Source organism: Bombus huntii, chromosome 15 (genome assembly GCF_024542735.1).
Source record: "Bombus huntii isolate Logan2020A chromosome 15, iyBomHunt1.1, whole genome shotgun sequence".
NCBI lineage: Eukaryota > Metazoa > Arthropoda > Insecta > Hymenoptera > Apidae > Bombus > Bombus huntii.
In genome coordinates, this window is record NC_066252.1 from 4,870,949 (window position 1) to 4,883,619 (window position 12,671).

General features: G+C 31.9%; 4 protein-coding genes across 5 annotated transcripts; 2 read left to right on the forward strand and 2 right to left on the reverse strand.

The window, feature by feature from the left end:
* Window positions 1–1,990: 1,990 nt before the first annotated feature.
* On the reverse strand, window positions 1,991–5,388 carry LOC126873731 (abl interactor 2-like). 2 transcript variants are annotated; one of them, XM_050634918.1, is made up of 5 exons: window positions 5,240–5,388; window positions 4,132–4,797; window positions 3,713–4,042; window positions 3,379–3,636; window positions 1,991–3,305 (listed from the first exon to the last, which is right to left on the reverse strand). In XM_050634918.1, exons 1-5 carry the CDS (start codon window positions 5,250–5,252, stop codon window positions 3,142–3,144), a joined length of 1,431 nt encoding a protein of 476 aa, XP_050490875.1. In that variant the 5' UTR covers window positions 5,253–5,388; the 3' UTR covers window positions 1,991–3,141. The 2 variants fall into 2 exon arrangements, with proteins under 2 accessions (XP_050490875.1, XP_050490876.1); XM_050634919.1 differs by having other exon boundaries at window positions 4,132–4,770; window positions 5,240–5,387.
* Window positions 5,389–6,036: 648 nt separating this feature from the next.
* LOC126873733 (TELO2-interacting protein 2-like) lies at window positions 6,037–7,830 on the forward strand. The gene is made up of 5 exons (XM_050634920.1): window positions 6,037–6,585; window positions 6,663–6,791; window positions 6,869–7,030; window positions 7,103–7,309; window positions 7,382–7,830. Exons 1-5 carry the CDS (start codon window positions 6,049–6,051, stop codon window positions 7,649–7,651), a joined length of 1,305 nt encoding a protein of 434 aa, XP_050490877.1. The 5' UTR covers window positions 6,037–6,048; the 3' UTR covers window positions 7,652–7,830.
* Window positions 7,831–7,927: 97 nt separating this feature from the next.
* LOC126873729 (probable cytochrome P450 304a1) lies at window positions 7,928–10,809 on the forward strand. Its single transcript, XM_050634916.1, has 7 exons — window positions 7,928–8,405; window positions 8,501–8,752; window positions 8,841–9,013; window positions 9,089–9,358; window positions 9,442–9,728; window positions 9,801–10,057; window positions 10,128–10,809. Exons 1-7 carry the CDS (start codon window positions 8,318–8,320, stop codon window positions 10,310–10,312), a joined length of 1,512 nt encoding a protein of 503 aa, XP_050490873.1. The 5' UTR covers window positions 7,928–8,317; the 3' UTR covers window positions 10,313–10,809.
* LOC126873749 (signal peptidase complex catalytic subunit SEC11A) lies at window positions 10,501–12,610 on the reverse strand. The gene is made up of 4 exons (XM_050634950.1): window positions 12,429–12,610; window positions 12,222–12,331; window positions 11,746–11,895; window positions 10,501–11,659 (listed from the first exon to the last, which is right to left on the reverse strand). Exons 1-4 carry the CDS (start codon window positions 12,474–12,476, stop codon window positions 11,425–11,427), a joined length of 543 nt encoding a protein of 180 aa, XP_050490907.1. The 5' UTR covers window positions 12,477–12,610; the 3' UTR covers window positions 10,501–11,424.
* Window positions 12,611–12,671: the final 61 nt, after the last annotated feature.

The following is a 12,671-nucleotide window of genomic DNA, read 5'->3' on the forward strand; positions in this document are numbered from 1 at the left end:
TGTTATTGCAGTCACGTTAGGAGGGAAGGTTACCAATAAAAAGGCGACATTTCACGCCCCGGGCACTGGATATAAAATCCACGACTTTTGTGGACTAAGGGAACGCGAATTTGACGATCTCCCTTTTCAACTATCTTGCGCCTTACCGTCACGATATTAAATCTTACGAGCTACTTGTCACGCTATAGCCTTGAGAATCGACACGTTATCTTTCTATTTGCTTCAAATCGAATGGAACGATGTGCAGCAAGCCTAAACTATATGCGTTAATCCACTTTGTTTAAATTGTATGTAATTTTATAGTTAAACTATATCCAGGCGCTATTAGTATAATTCTGTTCTTGAGATCAAATTAACAAGTGAGTCGCTACCGACTAACAAGATTCATTTCGCGGTAAAAACGAGAATGGAGGAGAATGAAGGAGTCTATTATTCGTTAATACAAAGGAAGTTCGTAGCGAACTCAAACAACGGTTGAGACAAAGGCATGGAGAATATTTTAAGATTCGACGTAAGAACGAACGGAATGACAGGTGAAGATAGAAAGGGATGTCGGTGTCGGGAAGATGGTCGCGGCTGGTCCGGAAGATGGTATTAATCAAATGAAGCGGTTTCTGTTACAAGCGAGGCGAAGATGGGTCTGAGCTGCCTGCCGGTACCCGGGGGATAATCAATCTGGAGAATTAGATCAGATAGCTGGTTGTACGTGAGCCAACTCCGTCTCCTTAGATTTATCCAGTCGCTAAGAAGCCTGATAAAGTACGCTGCGCTACCTCGATATCGAATAAATTCTGCGCTTTTGCTTATCAGATGGGCACAATCGTTCGCGGCTTTCAGCAAATTTATCAACTTACGCTTGACGCTTAGATAATCATGCTGTCAATACAATTTGACGGCTTTATGCTATTTTTTGTAGCATCAAATTGAAATGTTATTTTATCACTTATTAAATTTTCTTTCCAAGCGTATAAATCATTTCAGAAATATCGAGTAAAGTTATAGTTGTACGTTGTTTCTTCTCCTTAATTTACTTTAACGTAGATTCCAAAAGTTTCCTGAAATTGAAATTTCGAATCGACAATTTCTACGTGTTGAAAAGAGGAACGCCACAGAAGCATCTTGGCCGCAGTGTATTACGAGGATGAATAATAACAAAAAATAACGTTTCTTCTCTCCCTTTAGTACAGTCTTATTTTCACACGACCTCTTTTAAGCGTGATATACGAGGATAGCTTGGTGCGCCGCTTTCAAAGCTGCGCCCTGTTTTCATCCTACTACTACGTACGCAGGGAAAATGGAAAAATTCACGAAAATACTAGATATACAAAACATGTTCATCTAAAACCGTACCTTTCTCCCGTTTTCTCTCTACTAGTTGGAGAACGAATCTTTTGCTGTAAGAATTTACGTACGTTACTCTACAAAACTGGATTCCGTGGGTGTCATTACCGTGTTACAAGAGGAAACATTTGTGGCGAGGAACTGCTCGCAACTTTGTGCTTCTTGTACGTATGTGAGTGAGAAAGTTTCCACGGTTTAAACTTAGCAAATAATTTAAGTGAACATTGAGACCGACTGCAGAAAAAATTCACCGTGGAAGGAATGCTTTCGTTATCCGTTTGAAACGGTTCCGTGCGTAACATTTACATTATAAGAAGCTATTTTCAACTATCCTAATAGGAAATTAAAGAAGGAGTAATAGGAAATTTGTCAAAGGAAATAAACATCCTACTTTTGTGATCTGAATCGTTCCAAGTTCCTCTCGCTCAATTTATAGTATATGATACTATAATTAGTTGATATAATAGACAATCGCGAACTCGTGTTTTACTAATCATGATGTAACGTGGAATTACAAGCTAGTAAGATAAATTGTCCACTAATTGAACTAAAGCAACAGCAAAATGGATTATGGTTATGGATAAAGACAACATGGAATTAGGAAGAACTTGTGAAGAAACCTTAACTGTTGGATGAATATCATTCGAAATTTTATATTACAATTCTTTTATTTGATTCTAAATACAATTATATTCGTACATTTCATTATGCTTCCCTATTGACAAATAAAACCTTTCATTAAAATTTCTATTAAAATTAAAGATTCAATTTTCTATCCACTAGCTCTTTATTTGTTTGAAAATCCTATTCTAATTCTCCTGTACTAATTCTGTGATAATCCTCCAAAGTATGTAATCCTCACGAAAACGAGACCTTTATTGTCGATACATACAAGCTTTTTAGCTTATATAAAAGGATAATTTTTTAATGAGGGACAAATGCGGCAAAAATGACCGCAGAATTACTTGGCCAATTAAAAGATACTTATATTTGTGGTAATAGTGCGCTAACAAATAGCAGCATACAAAGTATGAATATCACACAGCTATGTAGGATACTACTTGGTTAAATGAAATCACTACATCTTAAACAAATTGCGTACATTAATTGACTCTATAATGCATATGCTACGACTTGGTATATTCTTTAAAACATTCAAACGAGGATTACTTTCGTCGACTTCATTTTATGAGAACTAAAATCCTGAGGTCAATATACCATTAACTATTAAAATAAACTTATCAAGCAATTTATATTATGATGTTATATTTAGTATAAGGCGCAAAGATTCTCGTTACACGACGTCAGGACGTTTGGTATTTTGATTACTTATTAACCTACTACTAACATCGTATTAGTTACACCTTAGATACATAAATACAATTAACAGCTAATTGATTATATAGTAGCATAGTAACTACATGCCTTTATGCATATATGTATATAAATATGATCTATTGAAGTCGAGATAAAATAACATCCACTGGAGGAAATACTATTTACCAAAAAATACACTTTCTTATGTTGATATAAAGATTGGTTAGTTTGATTTTTAGAAAATTCGCATGATATTTGAGATTTGTGGAAGAATCTATAATTTACACATTTACTATATTCCACCTCATATTTTGTTACGTCTTTCTATGTCTTTGTATTGATCGTGTTAGTATAGCCTTATTATTATTAATACTAAATAAGATATTAAAATCAGAGAATCTGTCTCTTAAATTTGCAGTCTTTTGTGAATAACCACCAATATTCACAATTTTGATATATCTAAATGCAATATTGGACAAATTATTAAACGCAAGGTTCTACGTAATTTCCGGGGAACAAACCCGTTATACCATCCATGACCCCCTCCCACCACCCATCATCATTCTTTTTTAGTACATAAATTACAGAGCTTTCCTGGAAGCTCAACTCATCCTCCTTGTCGGCATAATAATCATAAATTGCAACAACTAAAATGGTAATATTTGATTACATCTTAATACTACTTAAATATTCTACGGTCTAAAAAGTATCACAACATACCTTTTTCGATATAATTCTTTGGCACCCAACCAGGGAGATCTTCCTCATCCGGTACAATAGGCATAATAGCACCACTAGATTGTGTAGGTCTACCAAATTGCGGATGTTCTTCTTGTTCTGGTGGTGGTGGTGGTGGTAATGGTGGGCTACTTGCACCACTACTTCGACTAACTTGATGACTCAATCTTTCTGACAAAGTGTGATAACTGGTAAAATCTAACGTATTACCAGTTATGCCAACTAAGGGCGAAGGTGGCGCTAGAAATGGAAACGGATAATTATATAATTCCATAGTTTATTAGTTAAATCTAAGTCCTATCAAATAAGAACTTACGAGGCATACTATTGTGTTGTTCCTGGGCATACCCTGCTGTTACGCTAGGTGGAGCTGGTGGTGGTGTTTGCGGATGACTTTGCAATGGATGAACTGTTCCCACTTGAGGTGGCGAAGTATGTTGGGTTGTAGTATTTGTATGTGTATTATGATTGGTATTGTGTACTGCATGAGATGTGGTATGTGCATGTAAAGGTAGAGTACTATAACCAGGACCACGTTCTCTTCTTGGATGACCTAATGGATAATTAGGAGCATAGTGACTAGGAACTTGAGGTGGAGCAACTGCAGGTGGTGTTCTGTATTCTCGGGACCCTTTGCTCAATGTTCCTAGAGGTAAAATAGGAAATTCATATTAAATAATCCAATGTCACTTTAAAGTAGATATATGTGTATATATATATTATTTTTATATTTACCAGTTCTTACTGTCTGAGGAGGGGTAGGTGGCTTAGTGGTAGGAGCTGGTCCTACCATAGCAGCACCTAAACCAGAACCAGTGGAAGCTGCACCTAAACTTTGAACACTGCCCTGACTTCCACCACGTTGCTTACTTCTTGGAGTACCACTACTACGTACTCCATGTCCAATATCATCCAAGATTGTGTAATCAATACTCTTTCTTACATATTTAATTGGTTTTTCAGGATTTGCTGGTGCAATAATTTTGTACTGGCGTACCGTAATTTTATTAGCTGTTAATACTCCAATTTCTCTTCTAGCTACTTTCTCTTTGTGTATCATAACCGTTTGAGCAATATGGTTCATTTGGCTTTCCATCTCAGCAAGCTGAGATGTTTGTAAATCCAATAATTGTAAAAAATTATAAGCAAGGGTATTTATTTGATAGGCTACACTAGCCAATGACTGAGTAGTAAAATTTTTGGTTTCTTCTAAAGCTATTCTCTTGTTTTCAGCTTGAAAATAATTTGCTTCACAATAATCAGCAACCCGTTCAAGATTGATATGATTATCAGCCAGGTTGTTTCTTCCCTCAGGAATTTCCTGACCGAGAAATGCTGCTAGCTCTGCCATAACCTCAGAGTCACTGCCTACCCCTGATGATACACAATAAGAACCGGATCCTTAAGAGAACCAGAGTAATTGTATTTAAGAAGATTTGTACATTTTATTTTATGTTTGATGTAGATGACATTCTCGAGTACATCGTGAAATTATTATATACTTTAAATGATATTATATGCAATAATCGAAGTAAGAAAGTAAAACAAAAAGTTATGAGTCAAAAAATTCGTTCAACTTTGAAGAATGAGGTTATGTAACTTTCATGAGAAATTCGCGAAAGATTTCCCGAACAACGAGAATAATATTTTAAGTGTGTTTTTGATAATTTTATGTTGTTCAGACGAAAAAATAAGGAATTATTAACTATGTAATAATTGTTTGAAGGGCGGTGTCCCGTATGTAGGATGCAAAATGGAGGTGGAACTTAAATCTAAAGATTAATCATGGAAAATGAAACGGCGATACAACAAATGATTTGAAAAAAATAGAAAATGAACTAACGGTACTCAGCCATGTCGTAACTACCAGCTATTACACCTTCTTTAATTCATAATTACCAAGAATCTCAGAAACTGATAAAAAATAAATAACGATTTACGTTACGCGACACGACACTCAGTATGAGCAAGTGATGCACCGAAACACTAGTAACGGCGTACACTGAGATTTCCATGTAGTTAGCACGAATGTTCTTGATTTTGGTTAAAGTTGGAGCACGAATACGATCGCGGTATACTCGTATAGTAACTGACTAGCAAAGACATATTAAACGATAAGATTGAAGAAGGAAGATTGTACAAAAGAGAAAGGAAACTATCTTTTGACGGTAAAGTGTTAAAAGAAGGGGAAAATGACAGATTCTTCGAGACCTCGTGTGGTTCGTATCGATTACACTTTCGAGGCATCGAACAATATTACAAAATACAGTAATTATATCGTAAATTTACAAAGGTAGGCCAGTAGAAGAAACATTCGTTGCGATTGAAATACTAGATATTAATATTGTAAAATACAAATAAAGATTTTTATCAAATTATTGTATATCTAAGTATGGTCGATAAAAAGTGATATACTCCCTTTTAATTGAGTGTTCAGATCATTCGAAGCCAAATTCGTAAAAGAGTCAACAATTATTTCGTTGATTAAAAGTATGAAACAAGGAATTCGGCTGAAGTACTATCATTCACGGTAATTCGAAAAATGATATTTTCTGTGTGTACTTGCGGAACTAATAAATCGTTGCGAAGAAGTTGATTCGCAACATAGCAATCATTATCTCTTGTCGAACTCCTTCACGTATAATACTTAAAATGAATAGTCTTTTAAAAGAATTGGAAGCTTTAAAAATTAAGGGCGAATTTTATGAGGAAGACTTATGGGCAAAATACAATAATCTTATACAAGTGAGTTATGTTCCTGAAAGAATCGACGGTACCAGTCGACCATGCGAAGAAAAAGACTTCAAAGGGTATAGACAAATTATAGATAGAAATTTGCAAGATATCAGATCTATGCTTCAGCATGTCATTTACTGTCGTCATGAAGGGCACATGCAAATAAAATTAGATTCATCGATAGTAAAAACTTTTACAATCAATTTGTTACTACTCATTGGAGAACAACATGAACAAAATGTTTGGAACACAACAGAATCTGTGTCCATCTCCAAAGACTTGACTAGCAAAATCTTGGAGTTATATAGATATCAAAACATCTCACAACTTTTAACGGAACAAGATAACTTTACTACAGTATTATTAACGCTAAGGCCTAAGTTACTGAAAGATACTTGGAAAGCTTATCCAGCAGCTGTAGCAAGTTACAAATGGATTTTATATCAAATTGAGGTTCGTAAACCAAATTAAAGAAACAATGATCAAGTAATTACGTGTTAAAATTTATAATTTATATTTATCTTTTTTAGAAACCAACTTTATATAATCATATTAGTGATGTGCTTCCAACAGCTTTAATAATTATTGATGATTATGTGCCAGAAAACATTGTACTAGGTCTTGAATGTTTATATCAAATTATTCAACATACTCACTTGGTAAAAATTTATATTATATAATTTCAAGTATAATGTTGTTCACCAATATAGGTTACTAATTTTGTTTGGATATTTAGAAAAAAGGATTCATTGACACCGGATATGCCAAAGTAATTTTTCATGCTTTAGAATGCTTAAGTCATCAAAGAGAAGCCAAATATGTAATTTTGATATATAAATGCTTAACAATTTTATTAGCTACCATTGAACATTGGGATAATACATTAAATGTATTTGAAGTAAGTTTAAAAAATTAGTATTTATATGTATTAATTTAAGTATAAATCTTGTAATGTTGTATATTATTACAGTGGACAAAGAGGGATGATATTTTAGCTGTTCTACTAGATAATATGGAATTTGAACAAAATGTGGAATTAAGATGTGTATATATGTTAAGTTTACCTCAACTGTTGACTAATATTGGTTGTGCCAAGTGGTGTGAAAGATTAACAAGAATACTTACCGAGTATTGTGAACATCATACAGATCTAAAAACATTAAAAGCAACATTGGAGGTAAATACCTTCATTATATATTTTACTTTTATTATATGTTACCTTTATTACATATTAAATATAATTTTTTAGACTGCAAAAACTTTCCTCTTGATGTTTCATCTTCGAGTGGCAGCTCACTGTGTACCTCTGTATACTGCTTTTTTAAAACTGCATTTTGATTTAACGAAAACTCCAGTATTTGACAAGGAAATAATGCAGAACTTGGATGACTGTATTTGTTTATTATATAAATTATCCCCAAATGTAGGTTGTACAGTAATGAATGACGATCGAATGCGTTCAGTGATAAAAAATAGTTTGCAAGTAGTGTGCTTAGGTGATACTAAGTATTTTCAGTGAATGAACTATATAAATCTGTTTTAGAACCTAAAAATAAATATATTATTTAAGAAAAGAAAAGATTATTTTTTGTAGAGAAAGAGTTTTGTAGAATATAGTATGATAAAATATAATAAACAATATGTACTTAGATGTTTTATGTTGTGATCTAATAAATTCGAAAAATGTATGATACTTTATATTGTAAAATAGAGATTTTTATTAGAAATTTTATTTTTAACTACTCTTATACCTCATATTTAAAACATTATTAGATTACATAAATAAGATGGATATTTAATCACAAAATTGGTACCTAAGTAAACTTTGTAATTTTTAACACTTTTGATGCTTACATAATTCCCATTGATATTTGCTTACATATATAATCAGTATTACGTTTATCTTATGTCTAATCTTTATATCAATACTATTTCTAAAAGCGGAAGATGAGTGAAAAACAATTTTCCTTTCAAGTTATTTACTTTAAGTTATTTTGCATCTTTTGTTATGAAGAAATTAAAATTCTCGACTTCGTACCAAGAGATAAGATATGTATGCAGATTCATCTGAATACGCATAAACAATATATATATATATATATATGCACGTATGTTATTAGGGAGATATTAAATAGGGGAAGAAATAATTATCGATGATCATTCTGTATTCAGAACTGAAGAAAGAATGTCACCATTTCTTGTTATAATACTAGTTTTATTAGTAGGATATAAAATCTACAAAAGTATAAGAACACTTCCAAATACACCACCATGTAAGTTTCACAGGATTAAAATAATTCCGTGCGTCGTATTTAAATTATCTGCATTCGTTCTCCTTTATTACAATTTAAATATTTTACCATAATAGGCATTCCGCGATTGCCAATAGTAGGATCTTATTGGTATTTATTATGGTATAATTACACATATCCTTTTAAAGCTGTGACGTATTATGCAAATAAGTTGAAATCTAAAGTCTTGACATGCCACTTTGGTGGTATTGTGACTGTAGTTGCGAATGATTATAACAGTATTAAAGAAGTACTAACGAAAGATGATTTTGACGGAAGAGCGGGCAATATAGACGTTCTCTTAGCAAGATCCTTTGGAGAATCATTAGGTATTTCCCCATGAAGAAAATTTGATACGTTTATGAAAGAGGAATACCAAAAATAATGCTTCACATTTGTAATTGCATGAAATTCCAGGTATCTTTTTCATCGAAGGTTTATTTTGGCAAGAACAAAGAAGATTTGTTCTTCGACATATGAGAGATTTTGGATTTGGTAGAAGACAAGAAAAATTTGAAACGATCGCAATGGAAGAAATTGCAATTCTTATTGACATGCTGAAAGAAGGTCCCATTAACGACAAAGAAAAGGTACTTCAGGACACGATGAGAATTATTTTAAAATTAAAAATAGATTACTAATTGACGTTTCAATGAATTTATTAGACAATCTTAAAAAGTGGTTCCGCGCGATTTCCGGATATTCTGTATCCATATGTTGCGAATACTATATGGTATATAATGTTTGGCGAAAAATTCGATCGTTCAGAATATCATAAACTGAGATATTTTTGTGAATCTGCTATGATGTTTCAAAGAGCATTTGACACTACTGGAGGAGCTCTTTCTCAATTTTGGTTCTTAAAGTATTTTGGAAATATGTTTGGATATAAAAATATAATGCTAGGAACTTATCGTATGGTAGATTTCATTAAGGTACATATCAATTTTACGTTTATACTTATAAATTATATTATTTTAATATACTAAATAACTATAAAATATCATGATTATTACAGGAACATTTAGACAAGAGAAAATACTCAGATAATGAGGACGATAAAGGTTTAATAGACCGATATTTAAAGGTTTTAAACGGAAACGCTAAAGGAAAATCATTCTCCGAGAAACAACTTATTATGATTCTTGTGGATATCATGTTTCCAGCTTCATCTGCGGTGCCAAGTGCTCTTCTACACACAATCAAGCTTATAATGCATCATCCAGAAGTAATAAAAAATATAAGAGAGGAAATAGATAAAGTGGTTGGAACTGGAAGACTCATTACGTGGCAAGACAGGAAGAAGTATACATTATTCGTACTGTAATTATTATGTGGCAGAAAATATTTCACTAAAAAATCTTAAAAATGTTTTAGTTTACCATATATCGAAGCAACAATACGGGAATCGCTCAGATACGAAACACTGACACCATTCAGCGTATTACATAAAGCGATAAAGAGAACCACTCTTTCTGGTTTTGATGTTGCCAAGGATACAATAGTAATTACCAATTTGGACGGACTAAATACAGACGTAGATTTATGGGGTGATCCCCATAATTTTAGGCCTGAAAGATTTCTTACAGAAGATGGTAAACTGCGTAAAGATCTCACATTTCCTTTTGGATTTGGTAAGTAAAGCATTTTTGGCATATTTTAACGACATTACCAGTAATAACGTTTTATCTCTTTTTGTACTAGGGCGTCGTGTGTGTGTGGGTGAAACTTTTACGAGATATAATATGTTCGGGATAATCGCTGTATTAATGCAAAACTTTAACTTCTCGTTTATAGAGGATGAACCAAATAGTCTCAAAGATAAAATGCCAGGTTTAATTGTTAGTCCAAAAGAAATGTGGATTCGAGTGGAACCACGTTATACCTGATTGATATATAATACATTTCATATTCTTTTACAATCTAAATACCTATTTCTCTATAATTTTTTATTCAAATATTGTTATTAACACATAACACACTAACAATATATTTAACCTTACTGAAACAATTTTTATCCTAATTTGAAATGATAAAAGCTACGAAACTGTAAGGATTAAAAATAGAAAGTCGTATATAATTTGTGTACTATAAATTTATTTCATAATCTGAGATAGTCAGAGACAAAAGTTACATTGTATTGAATAAACGTAATTAATATACAAAGATTTTCATAAGAGTTGACTACAAACAAGTTTCATTGATGATTGATTATACTATGTTAAGCGATCTACAAAACTGTCAATATTTTTAAAATATTCAGTGCCCATAAAATAAAAACTTTATATACATATATTGCAACTTTGAAGAAGGTAGAGAAGATATGCTTAATCTTATGAGCTGTAAAAATTAAAAGCTTACTTAAATATATACATTTTAATGTTTATTTTCCCAAATTTTTTATTCTTTCTTTTATCTTTTATACAGAATATTTATTGATTTTATGATCTTCCAATATCGAAAATAAGCGTAAATTAATTACACTTCCTACCTGTTCAGTGATATAATAATTTTTACATTATAATTAGAAAATACTGTAAATGCGATTACAAATATAAAATATTGAAACTCTTGATATTTGTATAATATATTATATTGTTAACGAAAATTTTTGTAAATAATTTATGAAACGAGTTAATGAATGTTTGAAAAACAACATTAGTATTAATTGAAAATAAAAACGTTTGTACATTTAATTTTGCCAATAATGGCAGAACATTATTTTTTAATACAGTACAAAAGTACTGTTGTTTTACACATATACCTTAATATTTTCTTATTACTATTGTAAATATACATACAATTCTGCAAAACTATTATATTATTAACCTCTTGCATAACAAAAGGTTCTTCAAGTGGTACGAAATCAACAAGACATAAAATCACATTGTACATAGCTTCACATGTGTATTTGAGTTATGAATTAGGATTTAAATTTACAATGCACTTTTTTTGTAAATGTTCAGATAGTCTATTTCATAACTTCCCATATGAAATACCTTTATTCTCTGTGTACCAAAACATATAATCCCAAAACTGATAATACTGCATATTTAAATTTGGGATATTCATTCATACATATTGTAACCATTCCTACATATGGCAAAAAACCCCTTGCTCTGCCAACAACGTCTTTATGTGTCAGCCATAATTGACCAGCTGCATATAAACCTCTATCGTCAACAGAATTATTATCACCCTTTGTTAGAAATTTAACAGTATTATTTTGATCGCCCCTAAAATACATAAATTATTTTTTTTAATAATTCGATGTATACCTACCCTTTATTCTTGTTGTCGTTAATATTTAAAAGATACTTACTTCTCATGTAGTTTAAGTACTCTGTGTACAATTGGAATATCTCTACCCTCAACTTTAAAAACAACAATTTCTCCTACCCTGACTGGTTCATCTTGGTAATTGGTTAAAAATAACAAATCTCCCCTATGGAAAGCTGGTTCCATACTACCACTATAATATTAAAATTTCCATGCATAAAAAATCATGTTTTAAAATACTGAAACGCTAAATTAAATCTATAAATTATGCAAAAAGTATAAAATTTAATGTTTCTCTATTATTAATATTATCACACAACTTATGATTCTTAAATAATACGAAATGTATAATTACTACAATACGTAATGATCCATTGAACAAAACATTGTTAATAATATATAAGAAATCGACAGTGTGTACAAAATTTAATAGAAAATCAATAACATTACAATTTAAAACTAGAACTATTCGCGCGAAAGATGCGTCAAATGTAACTATTAGGTTAAGTATTCAAATACCTGAGAACGACCACGATCGGACTTTCACTACCTGTTACAACCATCAAGCCTTTCCATATCATCAGAGCAGATGTAACGATCATACCAAAACTTAACATCTGATACAGGAACTGTAAAAGGAATCGAAAACAGTGATAAAGCCTATTTATCGACCATATGTGCTCACTCTAAGAATCTACGGTAATTCGAACGAAGAAATTCGTTTACCTGCCGTTTATTCATTCGCCGCACATCGTCGAATATAGATTGCAACATTGTCACAACTATTTTTTATAAAAATTACGATAACCAAGTTAAACAAAACAATTTCAACTTTACTCTGCTTGAACACAACCGGCAACAACCAGTAAACGTATCGTTCAACGTACCACGTCACGTAAACAATGAATAAGGAACGTTGGAACAATTGGAACGGTCCAAATGGTATAGTCCACATCCGTTAGTGAACGA

Excerpts from the sequence above, each read along its gene's own strand:
- LOC126873731 (XM_050634918.1), bottom strand. Across the intron at positions 4,043-4,131 it reads TCCTCAGACAGTAAGAACTG|GAACATTGAGCAAAGGGTCC; the intron begins GTAAATATAAAA and ends TTTTACCTCTAG. Across the intron at positions 3,637-3,712 it reads ACAACACAATAGTATGCCTC|CGCCACCTTCGCCCTTAGTT; the intron begins GTAAGTTCTTAT and ends TTCCATTTCTAG.
- LOC126873733 (XM_050634920.1), top strand. The coding sequence starts at position 6,049 with ATGAATAGTCTTTTAAAAGAATTGGAAGCTTTAAAAATTAAGGGCGAA. Across the intron at positions 6,586-6,662 it reads GGATTTTATATCAAATTGAG|AAACCAACTTTATATAATCA; the intron begins GTTCGTAAACCA and ends TATCTTTTTTAG. Across the intron at positions 6,792-6,868 it reads TTATTCAACATACTCACTTG|AAAAAAGGATTCATTGACAC; the intron begins GTAAAAATTTAT and ends TTGGATATTTAG.
- LOC126873729 (XM_050634916.1), top strand. The coding sequence starts at position 8,318 with ATGTCACCATTTCTTGTTATAATACTAGTTTTATTAGTAGGATATAAA. Across the intron at positions 8,406-8,500 it reads ACTTCCAAATACACCACCAT|GCATTCCGCGATTGCCAATA; the intron begins GTAAGTTTCACA and ends TTACCATAATAG. Across the intron at positions 9,359-9,441 it reads GTATGGTAGATTTCATTAAG|GAACATTTAGACAAGAGAAA; the intron begins GTACATATCAAT and ends TGATTATTACAG.
- LOC126873749 (XM_050634950.1), bottom strand. The coding sequence starts at position 12,476 with ATGTTGCAATCTATATTCGACGATGTGCGGCGAATGAATAAACGGCAG. Across the intron at positions 12,332-12,428 it reads GGCGAATGAATAAACGGCAG|TTCCTGTATCAGATGTTAAG; the intron begins GTAAACGAATTT and ends TTCCTTTTACAG. Across the intron at positions 11,896-12,221 it reads CCGATCGTGGTCGTTCTCAG|TGGTAGTATGGAACCAGCTT; the intron begins GTATTTGAATAC and ends TTAATATTATAG.